Source organism: Aristolochia californica, unplaced genomic scaffold (genome assembly GCF_029961685.1).
Source record: "Aristolochia californica isolate CCGP_79_NKW_82.1479 unplaced genomic scaffold, dmAriCali1.0.hap1 SCAF_9, whole genome shotgun sequence".
Taxonomy (NCBI): domain Eukaryota; kingdom Viridiplantae; phylum Streptophyta; class Magnoliopsida; order Piperales; family Aristolochiaceae; genus Aristolochia; species Aristolochia californica.
In genome coordinates, this window is record NW_027182290.1 from 28,867,290 (window position 1) to 28,890,069 (window position 22,780).

Genomic DNA, 22,780 nt, shown 5'->3' on the forward strand with positions numbered 1-22,780 from the left:
CAGCGACGAAGGAGGGCCCCATCAGCACAGCCTGCAATTTTATTATTTAATTTTCTGATAAGTAAAGAATTACTTGGAGTGGGAGCATAGGATACCAAATCGACAGGGAAAGGTTCGAGAAGGCTTCTCTTTTCTACGAGTCATTGTTGCCTTTGATTTCGTAATCTGAAAGACATGACTTCAGCTCTTTTGTTTATGATTAAAAAAAAAAAAAAAAAAAAACTAAATTAGATATTCGGAAGCCGGTAATTTCCCTGTAGAAAAAGGGCTGCGTGAGAAGCACCTCAGACCCGACAAGCTGCAATTTTCATGTGAATAAAGTTTCCAAGTAGATGGAGTATTTGTTGAGGATATGTAAGAAAGAGGGTTAGAGTGTTTGAGCTCCAAAAGCTGCAATTTTTTCAAAGACTTGTTTATCCAAAACATGCAACGTAATGTTCAGAAATTGTGATTTCTTATTGTATTCGGTCATGTGCATTTCATCTCTTCACACGTCTTTATATGTTGCATGTCAGACCCTAATACCTAGCTCTCACTAATGTCCAAAACCTCCTTCAATTCTTTTTATCACTTGATTGCTTCATTCAATCCAAACTCCAACTCACGGGCTTCCCCTCCTGTCACCCCTTGTTCTTTTATTCCACTTAATCTTCTTGTTCTTTCTCAGTTGTCTGTACCAAATGGGAGGAGGAGCAATCGGAGAAGAAGAGAGCTAATGTGGAAATGACTTGAAAAGAAAAAGAGTTCACATGACTTAAAGCCAACTCCACCCAATCTGTGGGGATTAGTTTAATGAAGTAGGTAATGTCACTTGGAATACATGGGAAGAATAAAATAATGGCTGCCCACATTGGTTGGATTGCTAACATGCTTTGAACAAATCTAGAAAGAGAGATCTCAACTCAATAATCATCAACTTGGGAGGAGGCTCTGGCTTTATCAAATAATAAATGGTCTCCCAAAGAAACAAAAGAGGGTTTTAGTTAATGGGGGGGAGTTGCATTAGATTATTAATGGAGGAGAAAAAAAAAAAAAATTCGTTTGGGATTTTGGAGTCATCTTCTTTGTGTATCATGTTGTCTCGTCAAAGAGAAAAAATTTCCATTGATGAACACAACTGTATTGGGTCCCATCCTGATTCGGAAAATCCTTGCTGTACCTATCTGCTTCCCTTCAATCAACAACGAGCCATTAAACTACACATTTCGACCATGATTATGAAGCTTTAATCACTTCGTAGATCAATGATCGGTATTTCGTATTTACAGGTTGCAGGTTCACATGAGTGTCCCCTTGTCGCAGGGGTAAGGCCATGTGAGAGAGAGGGAGCCCCCCCATCCGTCCCTCTCCTTAAACATCCCAACATGTTTCATCATGTGTGTCCATGAAAATTGATTAGGGGGAGGGTCCCTTCCCCATCAGTCATCAGTCATCATCAACTCCGATCTGTTTGAAAAGCCGGGAAGGCGGACCTGTTCGAAGCTCCGACAAGCACCCGCGGAGTTAGGACCGATGGGATGGATACCAGTCTGTGAAGTGAAGAGAGGCTGAACACTCTCTCAAGGGTTCGACATCATTTCTTCTATTCATGTGGGCTCCCCCCTGGATTTTGATTTTTAAAAGAGAAGAGAAGAAGCGAGGAAGATCCGGGGAGGAAGACGATTTGAGAGAGAAGAAGGGGAAGAGGAGGAGGAAAGGTATCTGTTTGACGAGAGAAAAATCTGGGTTTCTTCGGGATGGACATGACCAATGAATGGAGACGGCGAGGGTTCAAAAGCAAAAGCAAGGGGACAGGGTGGGTCCTTGGTTGTGAGTTGTGGGAAGACTTTGGGAGTTTGAAGGGAGTTCGGAAGAAATGACATTTTCTATGCTTTTTTAAGTGCGATTTAACTAGGCTATTATATTCTTCAAGAAAGGATCCTTTTCTTTTCTTTGTAGTTAGTAAGATTCGAGGAGATCTCTCCCTAGGAAAAAAACAGGGCCAACGTCAATCACGCTTACATTAAACTTAACCTCTTCCCCTCATCACTCCTCTACGTCAATGGAGGGTCCCCTTCCAAAGTCGCCCTGCTTTTCATTTCCTTTTCCTGTTTTTTTCCTTCTCCCTCACTACTCTCCACATTACCCATCTACCCTTCATTCTTCTTCTTCTTCTTCTTCTTCTACCTTGTTCTGCTTCAATTTCAACCTAATTAATTAATCAAATCCTCTCTACCTTCTGTCTTCTGTTGCTACCTAATTTCAAAACCAAACTGCTAATGAACCAAGTGGATCGTCCTCTGTCGTTCTCCCTAGGATCCTAGCTTGTACCCTGAAAAGATGGAAAAAACAGATTAACGAGGACACAGTACTCTTCCTTTCCTGCTACTGTGTTTTCGTTTTACTCCTACTTGGTTTTTGTTTGGAACTCCAAATGGGTCCGCCACTGCTATCTATCTTGCGTACAATGATAGGGTACTCGAGTTGGATATGGAATCTTACATGCCCCAATACACGCCATTTTCACTCACCTGGTTCGTCTTCCCTACCGAGAAGACACAAATCTGGGTTCATCAAACTCACCAACCCTATCGTTTTCCCAGCTAGGTTTCTGACTCTCCCTACCATCTACGGAGCTTCTTGACATGAGCGTATGTATGTCCATCAAAAGCCATATCCTTAATTTTGTACTGGATCGAGCCCCACCATGTTCGCTTTCCCCTCTTGTATTTATTATTAGTTGATGCTCCTGAACGCAACTATACACGATTACCTATTTCCATCGCACCGAATGGAGTCTTGCCGGAAAAGGAGAAGTTACTGTGTAACTGTTATTGAACAAAACGAGTCGCGAGTGAAGACAAATGTTATGGAGATGGGAGGTCAGTCCGGTGACAGGAATGGTTCTGTAAAAAACCGAGTGACATTTTTCATCTCTATCGACCTGACCGGAAATACGGGTGCGCCAATAAATTGACTTTACGGTTTTCAGGTTCCGTGTTCGATTCACTGAAACATGAAAGCGGAAAAAGACGGGAAGAGGGCAAACGGGGAACTTCCTCTGTGTCTTCCAATGGTCTTTAATACTTGAAAAGAATTAATAAGGGAATGTGATGCAGTTTGCAGAGGGAAGTGGCTGTGGGTGTTTTTGGCTGCTGCCGCCGTTGACAGAAGCGGAGGCAGAGAGACATGGGCTTTGCTCCATCACATCGGGTGTCGTTCCTTTAAATCCAACCGTATTAAGTTACAGATTGCTTCAGAAAGCAGAAGCTTGAAATTACAGTAGATTCAAGAGTCAAGAGTCAAGAATCATCTACAGATTGGCCCTTTTTCTGAATCGAATTCAAAGTAGATTGATTTCTTCTTTGTTTAAACAAAGGTCAGTCATGTAATTCGGCAAAGAGGTGTCTCCGTCTCAGTTCTTTTATTTGTTTTTTTAATAAAGGAACTGACTAAGAACTTCCTCCTTGTTTTGGCTCTTATTCAAGGAGAACAAGTTCTAAAAGAAGCTTATCACATGGTCACAACTCACGACTATACAGAAAGGAAAAAACATATTCACTAATTATAAACATAAATTAATCGATTAATCATCATCTCTCCAACCGCAACAGCAGCCCACTAAGGTGGAAAGGAAAATAAAAAATGGGACGAGGGTGGTTCCAGTAAATTCAGAAAGGATGCCATTAAAAGAATAGCAAAGACAAGCGCAATCTAAGTCCTCCCGGAGTGTTTCCAGGTTATGTTCCCAAGAACCCTTTCTCCTCCTTGGGATGTCCGCAACCAAACCCAACTCTCTCTCTTTCTTCCTCCAACGTTATCTTATATAAACTCACGCACACATGCAGACTCCCCGGACTTCCCTTCTCTGATCTCCTGAAGCCACCAATCCTGTGCATCTTTCCACTTCCCCTCGCTCTTGTTTCCGCATCCTATTTTGTTCTCTGCTTCCGCTTTCTCTCTTTCCGTGTGACAACGAGAGTACCCTCTTTGGAGTTTCGAATTTAAAGTCCATTAATCGGCGTGATCTTTGTCTCTCTCCCTCTCTCTCTCCCTCTCTTTGAGCTTCGCTCTCTCTCATATTATACGCGAGCAATGGCAGAAATACAGAAACCCACTAGTAATAGCACGCGACTAAAGCTGTTCGGGTTCCACGTATCGGAGGAGGAAGAAGTGGATTCTGGGAAAAAGGAGACGTACTCGCAAGAGTCGACTGTGGTCCAAGCTGGCGGTGGTGATGGGCGCAAGTACGAGTGCCAGTACTGCTACCGGGAGTTCGCCAACTCGCAGGCACTCGGGGGTCATCAGAACGCCCACAAGAAGGAGCGTCAGCAGCTGAAGCGCGCACAAATGCAGGCGGGTCGCGGAGCGCACTTCCAAGCGCAGCGCAACAATCCTATGGTTACGGCCTTCGCACCCCCGCCGCACCTGCTGGCACCGCCAGTCGTCGTTCCCTCTCCTCAACCTCAGCCGCCGCCTCCCTCCTCCTGGGTCTACGTCTCTCGCTCCGCGCCCCCCTTCCACACCCTTCCTCACGGCTGCGTCTACCCCTCACGGGCTCCCTCATCGGCTTTCTCCTATTCCCCCGCCGTCGGCTTCGGGCCAGACGATTCCGGAGTCAACTCCAGCTCCATCATCAGACCGCACGCTGCCATCCCGATGCTGAACAGATTTCAAGGGGTGATGGAAGGGAGCACGACTACAGATGACGGACTCAGCTTGGATTTGCATCTCAGCCTCGCACCAGCTGGGCCCTGATAGGAGAAAGTGGGTAATTTGGCCAACTCGAGCGACTTATCGTTGTTATGTAGATCATCGTCTCGCTACCGCTCTGTTCCCGTTAAGCCTGGCCTGTCGTGAAGAACAAACCGACGACCCAGGGAACAAACTATCAGACCGACTGATCAACAGACTCGGTGGCACCTACCATTTGCTTTCGACTCTTATGGTAATTCCTCCTCGTACGGCGGCGCCTTGGCCATGACCATGCCCATGAGAGTACTGCAGCTTAATATGGCTCTGTAAATCTTTTATTTTTTAATTAATTTTTTTCCTTTTAGAAAAACAAGCATTTTGGCTTGCTCATATCTTTCTTCCCTTTCAAATTCAGTTTATTTTTTCGAACCTTTCATCTTCATCTTCTCTTTAATTCGAAAAAGGGATTAGCCTGTAAATGCTTCAACCAATTGCGGCAGTATCAGTGCACGGCTATCTGGTTCCCTACAGAATTACGAGATTTAGCATGTTTGACGAAGACGAGGTTGCATGCGTTTCCGCTAATTAAGTAAAAGTAGATAAGTAAATGGCGTGGCATTCAGGTTCGTGCAGAGATTCCAGAAACGAAGTTCAGAAAATTGCATCAAAATGTTACGAGACAAGACCACGTTGAAGCTCTTCCCTCTCAACTATGTTGAATTCCATTACTGGGTCTAATGTTTATTATAATAATATCGTCATCGCCATCAACAAAGATCAAAGATAAGATCCGGAATCAAGGGATTATTATGTTGCCGGACAAGTCGTGGTTGTTCCTCAAACCATGCAAATTGCAATTTATATAACAAGCTGAGCGGCGCCGACATGACCCCAAGAAAACCCTTTTTTTAAAATTCCTCTTCTTATTCTATTTCTTCTACTTCTCCAGTTTGTTTGTACGAGAACTAATCCTTTCGCCTGAGAGTGGAGAGTCGTCTTGATCCTTTCATACAAGCCGAAAGCACGCGATTTCTTCAGAATCAGTAAGAATTTCGATGTATTGGAGAAGACGACGCAGAGAGAATTAACACTGACGAAAACTGATCCGCAGCTAACATCCAAATGAAGAGAGGGATTTCTCTGCAACCCGGTATCAGTAGTAGAAGAGAGACAAATTTCTCTTACTGCTGTTGCTGGCGTGTTCAGGGGTGGGTAACATATGATTGAAGAACACTGGAAAAGGATCTAACCCCTGAATTCTGTTGAAAATTGAGGAATCTACTCCCCCTTAAAAGGGTACAGAAAGAGGACTTGCAATTGACGCTCCACCATATCAATGGAATCCTGCGTTTCAGGTTAACACAATTCCACAGAAGTGATCTGTCGAAATCCCCAAGTCTGTCAACAGTTTACCTAACCGAATTCTTCCTCTGCAAGTGACCCACATTGCTTCCCTCCAGCATAAACATAGACATGCTGTTTGCTTAGCTCTCTTTTGACAAGCCCTGAGAGCAAATTTCCAAGTTTCGGAAACTTTTCCACTAAGAGAATGACTTCATCACTTCAAGACATACATCCGAGAGCATAAGAAGCCAAGTCGTTTGGTGCAACCATTGATGGAAAAGCTGTAATCCACTGCTAAAAACCCAGTTCCACTCAATAAGTAATTAAGATGCAGAAATGCTTTTGAAAATCCTGAATTATTCGGAGAAGGAAGAGGACTTTGTATGAAATCCAAAACCCATCTTGTGAAACATGTGCTTAGTTTTGTTTTTTTAGTTGGGTTTCTGATATTCCGATTGGACCATGATTAAAATCTCACCAACTCGACAGCCGAGCTTTGCCAGTTCAAACGGTCCAAGATTTTCAACTCGTATTGGCAATTATTCTGACAAAATTTATTTCTTTGACTGGTGCAGGTATCGTCTTCTCAGAAAAGGCAGCTGCTCCATAGTGCCAGAGAGAGAGAGAGAGAGAGCTAGGTTAATTTGCCTTTTTTCTTTTCTCAGAGGTTAGTTGCCTCCCTAGTACAGTTGAGGAAAATATGCATGTGTCCATAGAATAGAATATCTAATCGAAAAGAGAGAAGACCTTAAGAGAGTTCGATTGGAATATTGAGGTATTCATGGCTTTCCTGGCTACATATTTGCTTGTATAGAATGGAATGTCCAGTTGGAGAGGTTTCAGAAATCAAATATCTGCTTTCATGTGAATGGTAGGCCAGGCCTTTCTCTTTCCTTTCATTTCTCTTTAAACAAGTGTTGAATCAGATGTGGACAAGCATAACTACGGCCACTGAGCTTTCTGTGTTCTATATTTTTGACCAAATATATGGGTTTATGCTCTTCCTTTAAAATACAGAAACCCTTGGCAACGTAGCATGTCTTTTCCACTTTGAATCTTCTCTACTCGCCTCCCCTCATCATGAGGCAAATGCAGTAGGTTCTTCTCCACTTTGCTTGACCTTGCGGAGAAAACTGAAGCTAAATAGAGTTTTTTCCTCCATCCACGGGAGGGCTGCCGTTGGTAACCCAACCTGGGTGCTCGATGGTTGGAATTTGTCTCTGGTTTACACCCACTACACTCACTCACATCATGGCCAAATCTCTTTTGCTTCAGAATCTTGTTAACCAAAAAACACTCTTCTATCTGCTTAGAGAGTAATCATACGGCTTTCTGACTGTAAATGAGTCGTATTTATCTAAAGCTGTAAAACTGTAGAGATTCCACTATCTGAGGTGTTCTTTTTTTTTTTTTTTCTGGGAATTTTGTTTCGACAGATTCAGAAAACCAAATGGAGCTGCAGAATGATCTGGGTCATGATAGTTCAGGAAGAAAAGCATTTCAAGAACAAGAACAACGACAGTAACAAACGAAAACAGAAAGAAAACTTAAAAAAAAAAAAAATTAAAAAAATTGAACTTTAACAATCAAATTCGCCAACATTATGACCTTTCTAAGTGATAATTATCTAAATCTCAACGACTAAATGAATCTCAGGAGGATCAATTGTGATGTCTGGGGCCCTGTCTTGAAATTTAATCCAAGTAAGTATTTTAAAAAAAGTGAAAGAACAAAATCGTTTGGGCCAATGGGTTTGACTTTGCCTTTTTCACTACATGGGAAAACAAGAAAGGAGAAGATGTGCTAAAAGAAAAGTGGGGTCAGGCTTCCACCATATGTGATATTGCAAGATATCATTTAATTATGGCATCTCTGAGCCTCCACCAACTAACCCTTTCATTATTCTTCCGTGAATATGAAACCATGCTTTTGCATGAGTGAAAACAATAAACAAACATGTCAGATGTCTATTTCCCTTTGGATGGCCTGTTCCAAACATCAAAAACAAATCTCTATATCTACCGTTTGGTGCAATATAAGTAAAAAACAGTTTCGTATTATTAATAGCTTGAGTGGTAGACACCATGAGAAGCTTCACCTTGTTCCCAGCATGACCTCCACTGTATCACATAAAAACTTGCTCCAATTGAAGCCCAGCCTCCTTTTGATTGGTTGCCTGCAAGTTCCAACTGAAGGGATAAATAAAACAAGATTTGAGATTAAGCACCATCATTTCATGTCTGTGGACCTTCATAGAGGAAAGAGAGAGAGAGAGAGTGGTGGCCCTTAAAAGATTGATTACGTGCAAACATAGAAACAAGGTAACCATACCAGGCACCTAAAAGCTAATTAATTAAATTAATGGGAGGAGGAGTCAAAGTAGGAGATGGCAAACCCAAAATCAAGCAATTCGGTGGAAAGATGACTAGTTTCAGATATTGATAGATGTAGCTTTAGTGTCCATTATCCCGACCAGCCACTGCTAATCCACATCAATTGATTCCCTTGGCGAACTCATGACTGGGAAGAAGATTTTATTTGTTTCCTAGGGAAAGCGGGGCACACTTGAACCGAGAAAAAAGCAGTTTTCCGCCCCAATAATTCACTTTGAAAATTTGCACACCATAAAAGAAGTTTCTTTCATCCAGCTTTTGACATGAAAGCAAATGATCATCCCACAACTAATTGGCAAGCAGCGTCACTTCATGAACCTTTCAGCTCAGTCAGGCAAAGTGTCAAACACTGAACTCCAACTCCTTGCCTGGGTCCATCGCTTCATTTCAATAATTCTCTTCTGGTGGGCTGCCTCATACCTCCGACCAATCGTCCTCTTGCGGGGACCAGACCCCCTCCAAGGCACTTACTATATATCGTTATATCAAACCTACCAAGTGAGAGTATCAGCCTAAGCCTTATCATAATCACCTTTCTCTTCAATTAGACTAATCTGCAGATTCCTGAGTCCACAGATTCATTATCTTCTCCTGCAGTGTACACATGTAACGTGGCTGCATGAAGTTCATAGGCCAGTCTGGATTTATATTGGTGGGACATGGAGAGCTCAGATCAGAATCCATACCTGAGGAAGGCATCAGTTGTCACTCGTGCTCACCCACCAAGGATGGAGAAACGCGTGGCCAACCAACCAACCTACAAATGCACCATATCATACACAAGCAAAAAATATATCATCTGTGGTTTTGGAGAATCTTAAGACACACATTTGAACAAACACCTAATGGGCGGAAAAGTAAAGAAAAAGATAAAGACTGAGAACTCTTTGAGTCCTAGAGAAAGACTTCTGGGTGTCCCCCACATGGGAAAACACCAACACCAACAATCATTTTCCTACTTGAACAGACAACAGTCTTTTTGAGTACTTTCAGGTCCTCTTCCCCTCTGTACTATGTAAACTGATGGCTTCTGTTGGAACCAGACTGCAGGGGGGAGCCATGTGACTGATACGTTGGGACACCTCCCCTGACTAGAAAAGAAAATTAAGAAATTCTACGAGGACCCATGCTGGTACTTACTGATCAGTTTTTCTATCGGTTTGCAGAAGGCTAGGACCAAAGATTACGTCATGCCTTACGTTCAACCAAGCCATAAAATAGAGAAAAGTAACGCAGGGAAGAGATCATTGTGCCCATTGAAGCAGTAGAGGAAACAGTTAATGTAAAGAAAACTAAAAAGAAAGACGAGGGAGGCGAGAGAGAAGGAGATTTTCATGTATCTCCAACATACATACTCTGCGCTCCGCAGACATTTGAGTTGGGATGCATGGGCGCAATACAAACGTATACATAAAATAGGAAACGCCTGACAGTATCGCCATTTTTGGTGTTTGTGAATTTCAGTGTGCGATGTGATGGTAATGCTGTTTCCGTACATAACCAGTGGCTCTTTGGGTACGGAACCCAACCTGACCGGATCCGAAAAACCCGGGCACCCTGAGGTCCAGGACGGGACTTCGTCTTATCATCCTTGCAAAACTTTTGGCGCAGCAGAATCTGTATTTTGCCTTTGGATGAACAATGACGGAAGTAAGGACGTCGATGACTCGGATCTTCTACCTTGCTTCACAAATAGTAGTGAAGGTATTATTACTTTTGTCCAATGAAAGCTGTTCATATAGACAGAACACGGGTTCTTCTCGTAGATGAGTGCTGACACTAATTTTCATTCTGAATCAGGGAGTAACAAAAGACTTGGGATACTGCTCCATTTCCTCACATCTTCAACTGTGTTCTATCATGAACAGGTGGATTTGCAGAAAGACATGTGGACAGTCTTCTAGACGTCTGAAACTGGTCAAGAAATCGATAGCTTTACGCCAAGTTCCAATTTTCCATGTTCACGGATCAGTTGTCATTTCATGGATGTCTCAGAGAAAGAGCCAGAAGATGGGCCTTCGACTCAGTAACATCAATGCAGAATCCATCTTTCTTCTACCTTAAAACTGGTGCTTCGGGAAGCCATTAATAAGTTCAATGAAATTGATGATGGAAAATGCTATTGAATGAACCCATCTTTCTTCTTCTACCTTCAACTGGCGCTTTGGAAAGCCGTTAATAAGTTCAATGAAATGGTGATGACAACTACCACTGAATGAATTGGGAATCAAAACTGTCTTGATTTCTTCAACATTAAGGCCGGGGCACGAGAATCAATATAAAAACCACGCCCATCCTGTGACAAAATTTAGACCCAGAGGCAGGATTCACCGTTCTGGTATTCAATAGTAAAGCTTCTGCGACCGATTCTAGGGGCCTGCAATCAAATCTGCCTTCCACAAAAGAAAATTCGACTTACATGAGAATGCAACTAGGTTTACGAACAAAAAAGATAAAGCCATCTACATTCCCATTTTCGCTTTTTTTAACATCCATAACACTTATAACACTTACACTTATAACCGTTGTAGGACAAGAATCACAAAGAAATGAATGGGTAACATCCGCAATCCCTTGGGGACGTACAAGCATGCAGGGATGATAAGGCCTACGTGAGGACTTCAGCCTAGCTTTTTATCGGAGCCTCTCATGTTTAGATTAAACCATTTTTTCTTCGTTGAAGATTTGTCTTTTCCATCAGTGCTATCTTCTGCTGGACTATCCAATTTGTACTCCTCAGACCCTTTCCCGCCACTGCTCCCACTAGCTGGTTTCGTGTTAGTAAATGAGGCCTGAATACTGTCCCTCTGCTTCAATAATTCATCAACCTGCACAACATATTCGTTGCACCTTATATCTTGAAAGCATTCTACGAATAATCAAAGCAAAAAAATAAAAAGCCCCGAGTGAAAGGACGCAAAAAATTATCGCTAATGTTCAATCTAACGAAACTTTAGTGTAGGAGGCAAAACTCCTCCATCACTATCAATGCACCATACCTCACAGAAATTGGTCTAATGCACACGCACCCAAGTACAGTAGGAAGGCTTCTTGACCCACTAAAAATCCATTAGAAGGTGCTCTGGCCAACCCATAAAAGGTAAATTGCTAAAAGGCCATAACCACAAGACCAGCAACCTTAACACCCTAAAGCATATTGCTCACCCTAAAATCCAATGTTACTTGCAGGTTTGGTGTTAGACACAGATGCTGAATCCAATAACATGACTGACTTTTGATAGCTACATAGTTTCAGCGGTGCAGAACAATTTACACTACTCAAAACCACCGAAACAAACAGTGCCACAGCTCTGAAAAGAATCTTGCTCGGCACCTATTTAGCTCTATTCTGGCTCCCTGTAAGAGCCAGAAAGTATTTCGACGTTTTCAAGCCAGCCTTTCAGCAGATCTCAACTTCCTTCAGGTACCTAGACCCTCGTAGAAAAAAGAATCCCCCACAGAAGAAAGAACAAAAATATCTAAAGCAAAAAGACATACACATTGCTTCTCTTGGCTATATCTGTTTGTCACTTCCTGAAAGCGTGCCAAAGCCTACATGACCAGTAACAACAATCAGAAAAAAGAATATCATGTTCCACTTTCAGAAAAAAAGAGCTGTGTCCTCTACCTTTCTATACTCTGACTCAAACTGACGTAACTCATTTCTTTTAACTAAGATTTGAGATTCAATCTCCTTAAGCTTCTCTGTGGTCTCCTCAAATGATTTTGCACAAAGAGCTTCAATAGTATAACTCGCAGTCTTAAAGAAATTATCTCCTGAAAAATATTCAGAAAATTCACCAAACTAGCCACATATTAAACAAAGCATGCACATCTGCATCAATGTAGATTACACATAAAGTACAGGTGAGGGAATTAGTGCATAGTGTGTGCATGGGTCAGAGAGAGAGAGATAGAGAGCAGACCATAAACAGCAAATATGTGCGTTCCAGCCTTCAATTCAGACATTTCACAAGGATGGAGACCCTCCAACCTTTTAAAGAAAGCAGCCTCTGGATCTTTGGCCATAGCTAGCTGTACCAGAAGATTTTTAAATCTCAATGCATTGACTTTATGCTGTTACCAACATTTCAGGGCAACCTGCTGGAAATTTACACTCACCGCATTCACAGTGGAATCCATTCGGTACACTTGAAAATGTAAGAAATACATCCCAGCAGACGTTACCTTCCCAGTTTTCTCACTATCTTCCTGTAGAAAAGAACCGTATCAATGACATAAGCAGAAGCACCACATTGACAAGTTGTAACTAAATATATTGGAGAGAGAACAAGCTGTGCTAGTACAAGTCATACAATGAGCATGACATCATAAATGTTATATAAAACAACGTTGTTGTGTTCCTTTAAGAGAATGAAAAAAGAATTTATTAAGAAAACTCAAATAAAGTACACCATGGCGTGAGAATACAAAAATGAGCATAAAAACTGAAAATCGACCAACATCATAGGGGAAGAGAGGTGCCTGTTGCCAAGTGGAATCATCCCCAGACAATGATCAGCCACCCAATTTGTGCTCCATAAAGAATAATTTTGTAATTGTTATGAAAAATAAAGAATGATATCATTGTTATAAAGAAAAGAATGATGTTGTAATTAGTTTCCTATAAATCAAAAGTTCAACCTTACTATGTCATAAGTTTTTTCCACACACGTCAAGCATAACGGTAGCATTTTTAAGTTTCTCTTTCTAAATTAGCAACTTAGCAAAAACTGATCATATGAAATAATGACCATCAAGAATAACTGACTGAAGTTCCACATCTATCCGACCTGATTGAAGTTAGTATAGAGTAAAATTCCATGTTGCTCATTTGCAACCTAGATACTTACTATTTTCAGGGGCCAAAAATTAGCAACATTTAATTATATTGCACGAGCATCAGAAAATACCCCTTGGGTTCTTGGCCTTCGTTCTTTTATGTATAATACTCACAGACAGGTATTTCAGCTGAAATAAGTGTGTCAATATTATCAAAACCTATTTAAAACAGTTATTTCAACTTGAAGTATTCACAATCCCAGGCACATTCAGTTCTCTGAGTTCTTATAACATTCCCAAATTTCATGAGAAACATGAAGAGACTTTGACTGAGTCTTTGTCTCGTCCAAGTACATGGCACCAAGAGAGAACGAAAATTCTTTAGGAAGTGCAAAATTTCCACGAGGCAGAGTCTTTCACCTACTTATAATTGATGAAACTCGCCAAGAGCAGAATGCTTAAAAATTGGGTCCATGCCAATCCCAAAATGACTAGTCAAAGTTAGGAGGTCTCTCCCTAACTGATAACTATATAAATTTTCTTAATATTAACCAATATGGGATTTTTCTTTTTTGGATGAAGAACCAATGTGGGATTATTCTCACTAACATTTATCCTCACGTACAAAGCTGCTCATATGGACAACACGCCTGAGATGTGAACAACACAAATGAAATACAAAATGGGGCACAGATTGGGCTCAACAATGCAAGCATCCTACTCTGATAACATGTTCAAGTTAGATTTAAGTCCACCACAAAATGACTTGCTGAATTTATAAACCTCTTTCCCAAGTACTAACCACAACTTCTCTTTTTTTTTTTTTTTTTTTTTTAAATGAAACCACAACTTCTCTTGACATTAACTATTGTAGGATTATTCCCACTAACAAACTTAATTGTTGAATCAACACAGAGCTCAGACTCAACAGAGTACACCCTAAAGTTTGTGTTTATGGTTTTTCTCGTTTCTACATGCTACTGGTTTCCTCTTCTTTTCATGTGATTTCTCCTTTATTGGAATTTCTTTAATGGTATTATTTTTCTCAATGTTATAAACATTAAAATAAAAAGACCACAACCAAAAGGGAGATCATGAACCCATTCCTGCTAGTCCTTGAACACTTCTGGTACCATGATCTTTGTTGGGCTTTGGATTGAGCCCAGCTTCATCCTAAAATAACCCATCAACTTTTTCTCATTTTTCAACATAGAACTTTTTTCCACTCAATACTACTCCTCACGTCCATGCTTCCACATAACGGGCCTAAGACATAAGCACTAACTCTCTAATGGGGCACACAAACCCCTAATTTATGGAGCCCACAACACATAGACTCCTACTTCATGGAGCCCACAACACAGATAATTTGTGGAGCACAAACTGGGCCTCGGCCCACACAAACAACCTGCTCTAATAACACTGATAGGCTTTGGATTGAGTCTGGTTCCATCCCAAAATGACTAACCACTAAGGAAGCCTATTGCTCAACCTTTTAACCTATCAATTTTTCTTCACATTTTTCAATGTGAAACTTTTTCCACTCAACAATCTTGAAGAAAATGGAATGATAAATTATATACGTAAAAGGCCAAAATGATGAGGTGTCAATCGGAAACCTTACAACTTTATTCCAAGTTATTTTTTTATATAGTCAATGGCTTTTTATTGTAGAGAAAAGACCATTACAAGGAGGGGAGAATTCTCCCTTTTGGAACAAGAAGGGAGAATTCTCCCAAAACTTCAAGGGTAAAAACGATGGATATTGATGGAATATGAGGTTTTTTCATGGTCACATTCCAGGTCAGAAATTCCAACCTAGCTGGATTCAGATGAGTTTTATTTTTTTTTAATGGGAAGAAAAGAGGAATCCATTGAAGAGGCTCCCAAGGGAGCAATTCAAATCAGTTATTGATCTAAGAAATCCCATGAACCTGCATGTAGCCTAGAGGCCTAAAGAAAATAATACTTCTGCTAAGCTTTCTATGTTTTCCCCTTCAATGGTCTATGGCCTACAAAGTGAATATCAGTTTTAAGCAAGTCAATTCTAGCCTCAAGCTGAAACAAGGAAGCCAAAGAGATTTCAGAATTGTCTTCTTAATAAAATAGCAAAAAATAGTAGGTTGGGTCGACATAGACTCAATCCAGGTGTTCAGAAAATCAGGAGGATCTGGATCTTCTTCAATCTGTGCCGATTTAGAACTGCATAACCCTGGTAGCCACTCCATCATTGGCAGTAAGATTAGAAAGAAGTCGGAGATAACAAAGCCATGTGTTATGTAAGCTCGTCTTGCTCACAAAACTGCTTGACATGAATTGATCACAAATTCACCATGAATTAAAGATTAGAAAGAAGTTGGAGATAACAAAGCCATGTGTTATGTAAGCTCGTCTTGCTCACAAAACTGCTTGACATGAATTGATCACAAATTCACCATGAATTAAAAGCTTCCAAACCCCAATACTGGTATGTCTTTTTTTAAATAGAAAACTGGTATGCCAATAAAAATGTAGAAAGAGAAGTTATGGGAATAACTTTGACTCAGTGAAACAGTACAGATTTTCTATTCGTTATAATATTTAGCCAAATGAACTTCAAGTTCAGTGACAATGACAGGCATATTTCAGTTCATTGCCTGACACATTCTGTTATCTTTGAAGAGCAGACCATATGTTTGATCATAAGAACAGTAAACAAAAAAAGATGTATAGCTTCATGAGTATCAACATTGTAACTTTGTCATCCAGAATACCATTACAACTGAATGTATGCCAGTCTCTGCACTTGATCACCCATCACTGAGAAGCTACAGCCAGTGATTCTAGAATTTTGTTTTGAATAAAATGAAACTCCAGTATAATATTTTGCAATAACCTTTTTTTTTTTTTTGAAATAAGATGTGTAAGCTGTATTAAAAGAAAAAGAGAGATTACAATACCTTGCTAAACAGGGGCCTCCTTCCACAACAAGGTGTTGGAGAGAGACGCCTAGTTTAGCCCGGGTATCCGCTAAATGATTAGCAGATCTAGGAATATAATTCCATTTACAATTTATATTTCGCAATAACCTCTCACATTGTATTTTCCTCATCAATGTTTTAATTGCTTGGAAAATGGACAAGCAAAAAGCATACAAGAGATTTAACGAAAATTACATGAATTACATGCAAGCATATCTCAACAAGTACAAATTTCAATTTAAACAACCAGTACCATATATGTGATAGAAAAAAAAAAAAAAAAACTGAACAGGAAATAAGGAGTTTTTACTTCATCAGTCAATCACCTGTAAAGCCAAACCATAACCTTCATTTGCTTCTTGCTCAAAATAAAGAAGCTGAAACAATAAAACCATTAATAAAATTTACATATGTAACAGATAGATAGGAACAATGAGGGAAGCAACATGAAAAAGTACGTAAAGAACTCTCTTTCATGAACCATAGGAATTAGATGGTTCATTTCTATGTTCTTATTTCCAGGGCCTTTACTTGCTGAAATCAAATCATTTGTGTACCACGACACACATACTTCAGCTACACAATCTATTTTAAACTTTGATCAAGAAATCTACCTTGAATTTGCTCTGTGCCGCTGAAGTAACTCTGACCACAATCCCTGCCTGAGATTGTTGATCATCAATCGTAACACCAAAAAAATGAGCACATTGCTTTTCTACCTGTAGATAAAAGCATATAAGAAAAACAATCAAAAAGAGTAACTTTTAACTTTTGGAAACAGGGACAAGAACCTTTCCGCTAACAGGAGTTCCAAGAGGAAGAGGTCTAACTGTAATGGTCCCATTAAGAGCTTCTTCAAGAACAGTAGCTGAAATTGTTGTCTTGATGGGCACACCCAATTTGCTGAAGGTGCATTACTCTATCAGATTCCAACTAAACAATGTAAACCTTAAACCTGATAACAATTTGTTACCTGAACAATGCTGCAAACATTGTATTGACAGTACCCAAGTTGGCTAAGTCTATTTCCATGTCCATGCCTTCACTTTCTAATGCCTAATTCATATAAAGACGCGTTAAACATGATTGTGGCCATTATAGTATGAGAGGGAAAGAGAGGACGCAATGACACTCTATGACAAGCATATTCACAAAACATATCAAGCTAAGCATCATAGCTCATACTATTTGCATTTATTAATCTATAGGATGTCATTTCTGCAACATAATTAAATCAACAGTTTATGCCCACTAAATTGCTAAGATGAGCCCTATTCCTGTTATAAAATGTCGTCAGGTAAATGAAACCAAATAGAGGCAAACTCTTGTAGCTAAAAAAGCTTCCATAATATTAAACCAATTAAATTCTGCCACAAAGAGTTGCAACATGTAAGTAAAATAAATAACGCATTAAAACATCAGCACAATTATCTAAGTAAAAAAGCATTCTCTGATTTCCTTCATATTTCTGAATAAATGTAGAAGAGAAACTTCCAATCAAATGGCTCTCCAAGAAAATAAAAAATAAACATTCAGAAAATCATAATCCTATCTTATCTACCAGTTTTAATATAGCTGCTTCAAAGATGGTAAGAGAGTTCAATAGAGGAATGCAAGAGCTATATTTACTACTAGAAATTTCTTCCCCGCAGGGTCATTACCTTACTGTGAACATTTAATTGAACACATCTCAAAAGAATGTCATCCCATTCATTATTAACACAAACTGAAACATATAACGATTCCACAGTCGTTTGCACTTCTTTCTAACCCACATTCAACTTATGTAATAACAATAATCCAACTTTTTTTTGAATTTACATACAAACACACATACTACACTTCATACCATGGTGACACTTGAACCCTAAACTTCATACTAGCCCTCTCCCCACCTCTCCGCCCCCCTGCATGGCCAGCCGAAGGCCCAATCCACAATAATAATTCAACTATGAATTTCCACATGGAAGACTTTGCTCCCATAGGACAATAGGATTATCACAGCATAAAAAGAAAAGAAAATAAAACAGGTCCTTACCTCAAAACCTGCAGTGTCATACTGCCTCCTTTTCTCTGGATCAGATAAAATGCTATAAGAATATGCAACCTCTTTGAAGCAATCTGCAGCCTCAGGGTTGCTGGCATTTTTGTCAGGGTGATACCTGTTAAATTGGGAGGGAGAAATTATATTCACTCAGTCAATGCACATTGCTTTTTATCTCTGCTTGTTGGTACATAAAATGCGAATGAAATAAGACAGTGTGTATGGCAGAACAAATATTTAAAGATCAGGACAAAAAATCAGTATGCAAAATGAAAACTTTATTATGCAAGGGCTTGAAACTGATAAACATTACCTGCCAAGTAACATATTAGTAAGTCAATTACATGTCATTTACATCACTAGTTATGGATATTCATTGAACATATCAGGAGAGACTGAAACCAAAGATTATATAAAAGACAAGAGAGTGTATGTGTGTGTGATACGGGACAAAGCGTGATTTTAATTGACGTATCCGAATATCGATTAATTGCTGGAATTAGAAAGGGAAAGGAAGAAAGTAGAGAGGAAGAAAGAAGAATTTGTATGAGAAATAGAAGAATTGAGAAAAATAGATAAGAAAGAAGAAGAAGGGGAAAAAGAAGGGAGAAGGAGAGAAAACAGCTAGGGATTTTGTTAATTCATCTTCAAAACTACTTTCAACATCCTGTTACAGCCTATAGATAACTAAAATTGAAATTTAAAATTCAACGATAGATAAAATCATAATATCTGACTAAATCCAATAAAATCAGGAAAGATAAACTAAAAATAAAATTGAAATTTAAAATTCAAATAGATAAGATCACTATTTGATCAAATCCAGTAAAATCGTGAAAGATAAACTATAAATATAATAAAATAAAAGGAATAATAAAAATAATTTCAACCATAATTGGTGGGTCCATTGGGACCTGATGGGCATATTGGTGTCCCCACCAATTCTCCTTGGCAAGGGGGTTTGGATAATACTGCAACAAACAGGGTGCCAGATGTATTCGAATGCAAACCAAAATTTGAAAATGGGGAGGTTTTTTTGTTTTTCTATATATTATTTTTTTGCATTTCTTTTCACCATGACTTAGGTCACCAAACGCCTCTGGTTCTACAAATGGAGGGGATGAGCTGCAGTGGCAGCGACAAGGTGAGGGTGGTCAATATGAAACTTGGCGACAACACTGAGAGGTGAAAAAACGTCGGGCAACAACAAACTGCACCAAAGGGGTTTGCTCTCTGATTGATAGTGTTGGTGTGTGGGTTGGAAAGGCTGATCGACGACGGGAATGGCTTGGATTTGTCGATCGGTGATGGCAGTGAAGGCTTCTACTATGATTCCATGAAGTTGTGCTGCGATGACGACGGAAAAAAAGATGAGAACAACAACAACGGCTGCGGGATGGTTGGACTGTGTCAAAAGGGGGGCAGACCGGCAACAATTTCACAACGGCCGCGACAGCGTGACGACACGATGGTGAGGAGGCTCAAACGACTGCTCAATAGTGTCCAAATAGGGAAAGATAAGGCGGATGGTCGATTTGTTGTATGCCGTCGTCGGGAGGGGGGATCTATTGTTAGCCGACGGCGTCAAGAGCGTTGGATCTGAAGTGGAACGACGAAGGCTGGAATCTCAACGTTGTGTATTGCTTATGTGGAATTGCTCGCAGATAGATCTTCACTATGATACCAAATTGATGAGGGATGTTGTCTCCGATGGTGAAATTGGGGAAGGAAAGAGGAGAAACGGAGAAAGAGAAGAGGGATTGAGAAGAAGAAGAGAGAGAAGAATAGAGAAGAAGGAGAGAAAATTGGAAAGGGAAGAATAATAGAACATATACACCAATGTGTGTTAATTACCACCAATGGAAGAACATATACACCGATGTGTGTTATCTCAGCAACAGGGTTTTTTTTATCAAATCTGAAGGTCCTGATTTGCCAGTGTGGAACCTTGTCCCCTCTGTTCTGAACTGCATCTCTATACTCTAAATTGCCAGATCCACCATGCACCCCTTGATCAAGATAGCCTGTCAGAAGTTATACATCTCATCTGGTGCTCTGCCCAGAAATAACTTGTGATAAGCTACAAAAAATTCTGTGGCTGAGTAGAAGAAACTGGAGATCACTTTTTTTTAAATGAAAACTGCAGATCTCTTATTCCTGGATTGTTCTCTCAGCTATAAAGTTTGGGGTTCTGTTTTGAGCAAATTTGGGATTCATCTACCTATTCCACTATTCTACCCTGACTTTCTCTCACAACTCACTTGAACCCAGAAATTGGAAAAACACTTTGAAAAGTCACCATAGCTGCTGTGCCATGGGGAGTTTGGAAATAAAAGAAATCCTGCACCTTTGCAGGCCCCCATACCTCCATTACTGGGGTCATTTAAAAAGATTCTGCATAATATTTTCATTTAGACCAGCATACAAAAAGGTCTCTCCCCATTCCCCAGCTCCATCATCCACAGGCATTTACTTGTTTCTATCTCCTCCCAACATGGTGGTCTTCCCCTCCCATTGACTGGTTAAAAACTTACACCTAACTTTGATGGGAGTTCTCTTGGGAGCCCAGGGCCAGCTGAGGTGGGAGTGCCATAGAGACCACATAGGTTCTACTCTATCTGGTGTTCTCAGGTCCACATTGGAGATTGCAACTCAAGAGAAGCCAAAGCCTGTGCCCTCCTCCAAGGTTTGATGCTGTTCTGCCAGAATTTCAGCTCCCTTGTTATAATGGAAGGGGGTTCCACAGATGTAATAAGTTGGAAGCATCAGATCCTCACCAAGGATAGCTTATGTTCAGGTGAAATGTTTTAGCCCTGTACCCATTTAAAAAATATCGTGGCGTCTCCTGCCAATCCCTTGTTGCTAGGGACACCTTCCCCTTTGTTTTGTGAGGCATCCTCTTGCCTCCTTTAGAAGCAAGTCATTTCTTAAAAAAAAATTGATAGTAATAATAATAATAATAATGATAATAATAATAATAATAATAATAATAATAATAATAATAATGATAATAATAACAATAAAAATTCATTTGACCCAATTCCCTCTTCATAAAGGATTGCAGGCTATAAGGGTTATATAGGGAAGAGCATGAGTTGAAATAAACGTATTTTCTCTCAACAAAATATCTTAAGTTCCAGGAAGGAATAACAAGCTACTTGGTAATGCACGAGTGTCCATGATACAAGAAATAGTAGATAGAGAATCCAACGTATAGTCAGAAGCAAAAGGTAATGAGTTGCTTTACAACTTCTCCTAGTGTCAACTCATTTTGCTCGTTCTATGCATATTTTGGCATAATTCAGATCCAACTAAATCAAATAAGAAGAACGATGAGAAAATTGTAGGGCTCATCAAACGTAACACCAAAAGACTAAACGGGATCCACAAAAGTAAATGCTACGTTGGATGATGAAACTCGTAGCAATAACAATTATGACAAATTTCCTTTCACTTCAATTTTATTGACATGTTATATACCCTCAAGCTCAACTTTAGCCACGACAGGGGAGAAAAAACGATTGAAGGAAGATCAGAAACTAAACAAAAACAACATAAACAGAAAAAGTCAAAAAATCTCATCAACAAGAAAGGTATGAGAATGTACTTTAGAGCAAGCTTCCTATACGCGGCCTTTATCTCCTGATCAGACGAATCCTTTGTAACGCTCAACACCTCGTAAGGATCTCTCCGCATGGCAGGTGCAGAAGGTCCTCCCATCTTTGCAGACGCCATAGTCACTCCTCCAAAGTTTGCTACCTTTCATTAACCAACCAAAGCTCCCATATTTTTTCAAATTTCGAGACGCCTATGATTCGAAATGTTGAACAAACAAATCAAAGAACCAAACAACGATCCAAAGTTATGCTTATAAACCCCATCACGGAGGTGGGAATCAAACCAAACATAGGTACGAATAGCAAAATTAGGGTTTAGATTTGACGTTACCTGGAATGAGACAGTAATTCCAGCTGCAGCCTCTCCTTGTCGCCTCTATTCGCTGTCCAATTGAAACTCGATTTATCTTACAAATCCCGGGCTTTTGATATATCAAGAATTGATCGACTTAGAATTAATTTGACAAGTGAAAAAAATGAGCTTCTCTGTAAGCCGTAAGGTAAAAGTGCAGATGTGTAACGAAGCGTCAAAACGTCAATACGCAAGGGATGCCTTGTTTTCAAACCCTGGAACTGTCGTCGGTTGTCCGTGTCTTCCCTGAGTTGTAGGCCGACCGTCCGTGTCCCAGTGCCCCGCCGTTTTCTCCGCACGTGTCACAATGTTTAGTTGGTGGCACCAAAGTCAGCAACGGGAGTTGTACTCAGTTCTCGAACCTGCTACCAATGTGTCCGAAACTCCCAAGGGGATATAGATATACAGCTGCATCCTCTACCAAACGAAGCAGCTCTTTTTGAGAGTTTGAACATTACTTCTCCGATTTACTCTACGTCAAAGGAATTTATTTCTCTACACACTCATATTCATCAATGGAAGTTAAGGTTTGAAACCCTCAAATCATTGATGAAAGCAGTCAGATAACGATACCGCTCCGTGCGCTCTGCAATATACAACTTTAATTAAGATCA

General features: G+C 40.1%; 2 protein-coding genes and 1 long non-coding RNA gene across 4 annotated transcripts; 1 reads left to right on the forward strand and 2 right to left on the reverse strand.

Annotated features, from left to right (window-relative positions):
* The first annotated feature begins 3,720 nt into the window (after window positions 1–3,720).
* LOC137942022 (zinc finger protein GIS3-like) lies at window positions 3,721–5,141 on the forward strand. Its single transcript, XM_068787688.1, has one exon. It carries the CDS (start codon window positions 4,075–4,077, stop codon window positions 4,735–4,737), a length of 663 nt encoding a protein of 220 aa, XP_068643789.1. The 5' UTR covers window positions 3,721–4,074; the 3' UTR covers window positions 4,738–5,141.
* A 2,678-nt stretch (window positions 5,142–7,819) lies between these two features.
* LOC137942222 (uncharacterized) lies at window positions 7,820–9,964 on the reverse strand. 2 transcript variants are annotated; one of them, XR_011110491.1, is made up of 2 exons: window positions 9,767–9,964; window positions 7,820–8,194 (listed from the first exon to the last, which is right to left on the reverse strand). It is a non-coding gene; the product is annotated as an uncharacterized lncRNA (long non-coding RNA). The 2 variants fall into 2 exon arrangements; XR_011110492.1 differs by lacking the exon at window positions 9,767–9,964 and adding an exon at window positions 8,414–8,523.
* A 796-nt stretch (window positions 9,965–10,760) lies between these two features.
* Window positions 10,761–22,560, reverse strand: LOC137940374 (chaperone protein dnaJ 15-like). The gene is made up of 12 exons (XM_068785406.1): window positions 22,146–22,560; window positions 21,805–22,005; window positions 18,192–18,315; window positions 17,127–17,209; window positions 16,945–17,056; window positions 16,768–16,872; window positions 16,480–16,530; window positions 12,534–12,623; window positions 12,338–12,446; window positions 12,040–12,188; window positions 11,910–11,963; window positions 10,761–11,239 (listed from the first exon to the last, which is right to left on the reverse strand). Exons 2-12 carry the CDS (start codon window positions 21,930–21,932, stop codon window positions 11,033–11,035), a joined length of 1,212 nt encoding a protein of 403 aa, XP_068641507.1. The 5' UTR covers window positions 21,933–22,005; window positions 22,146–22,560; the 3' UTR covers window positions 10,761–11,032.
* Window positions 22,561–22,780: the final 220 nt, after the last annotated feature.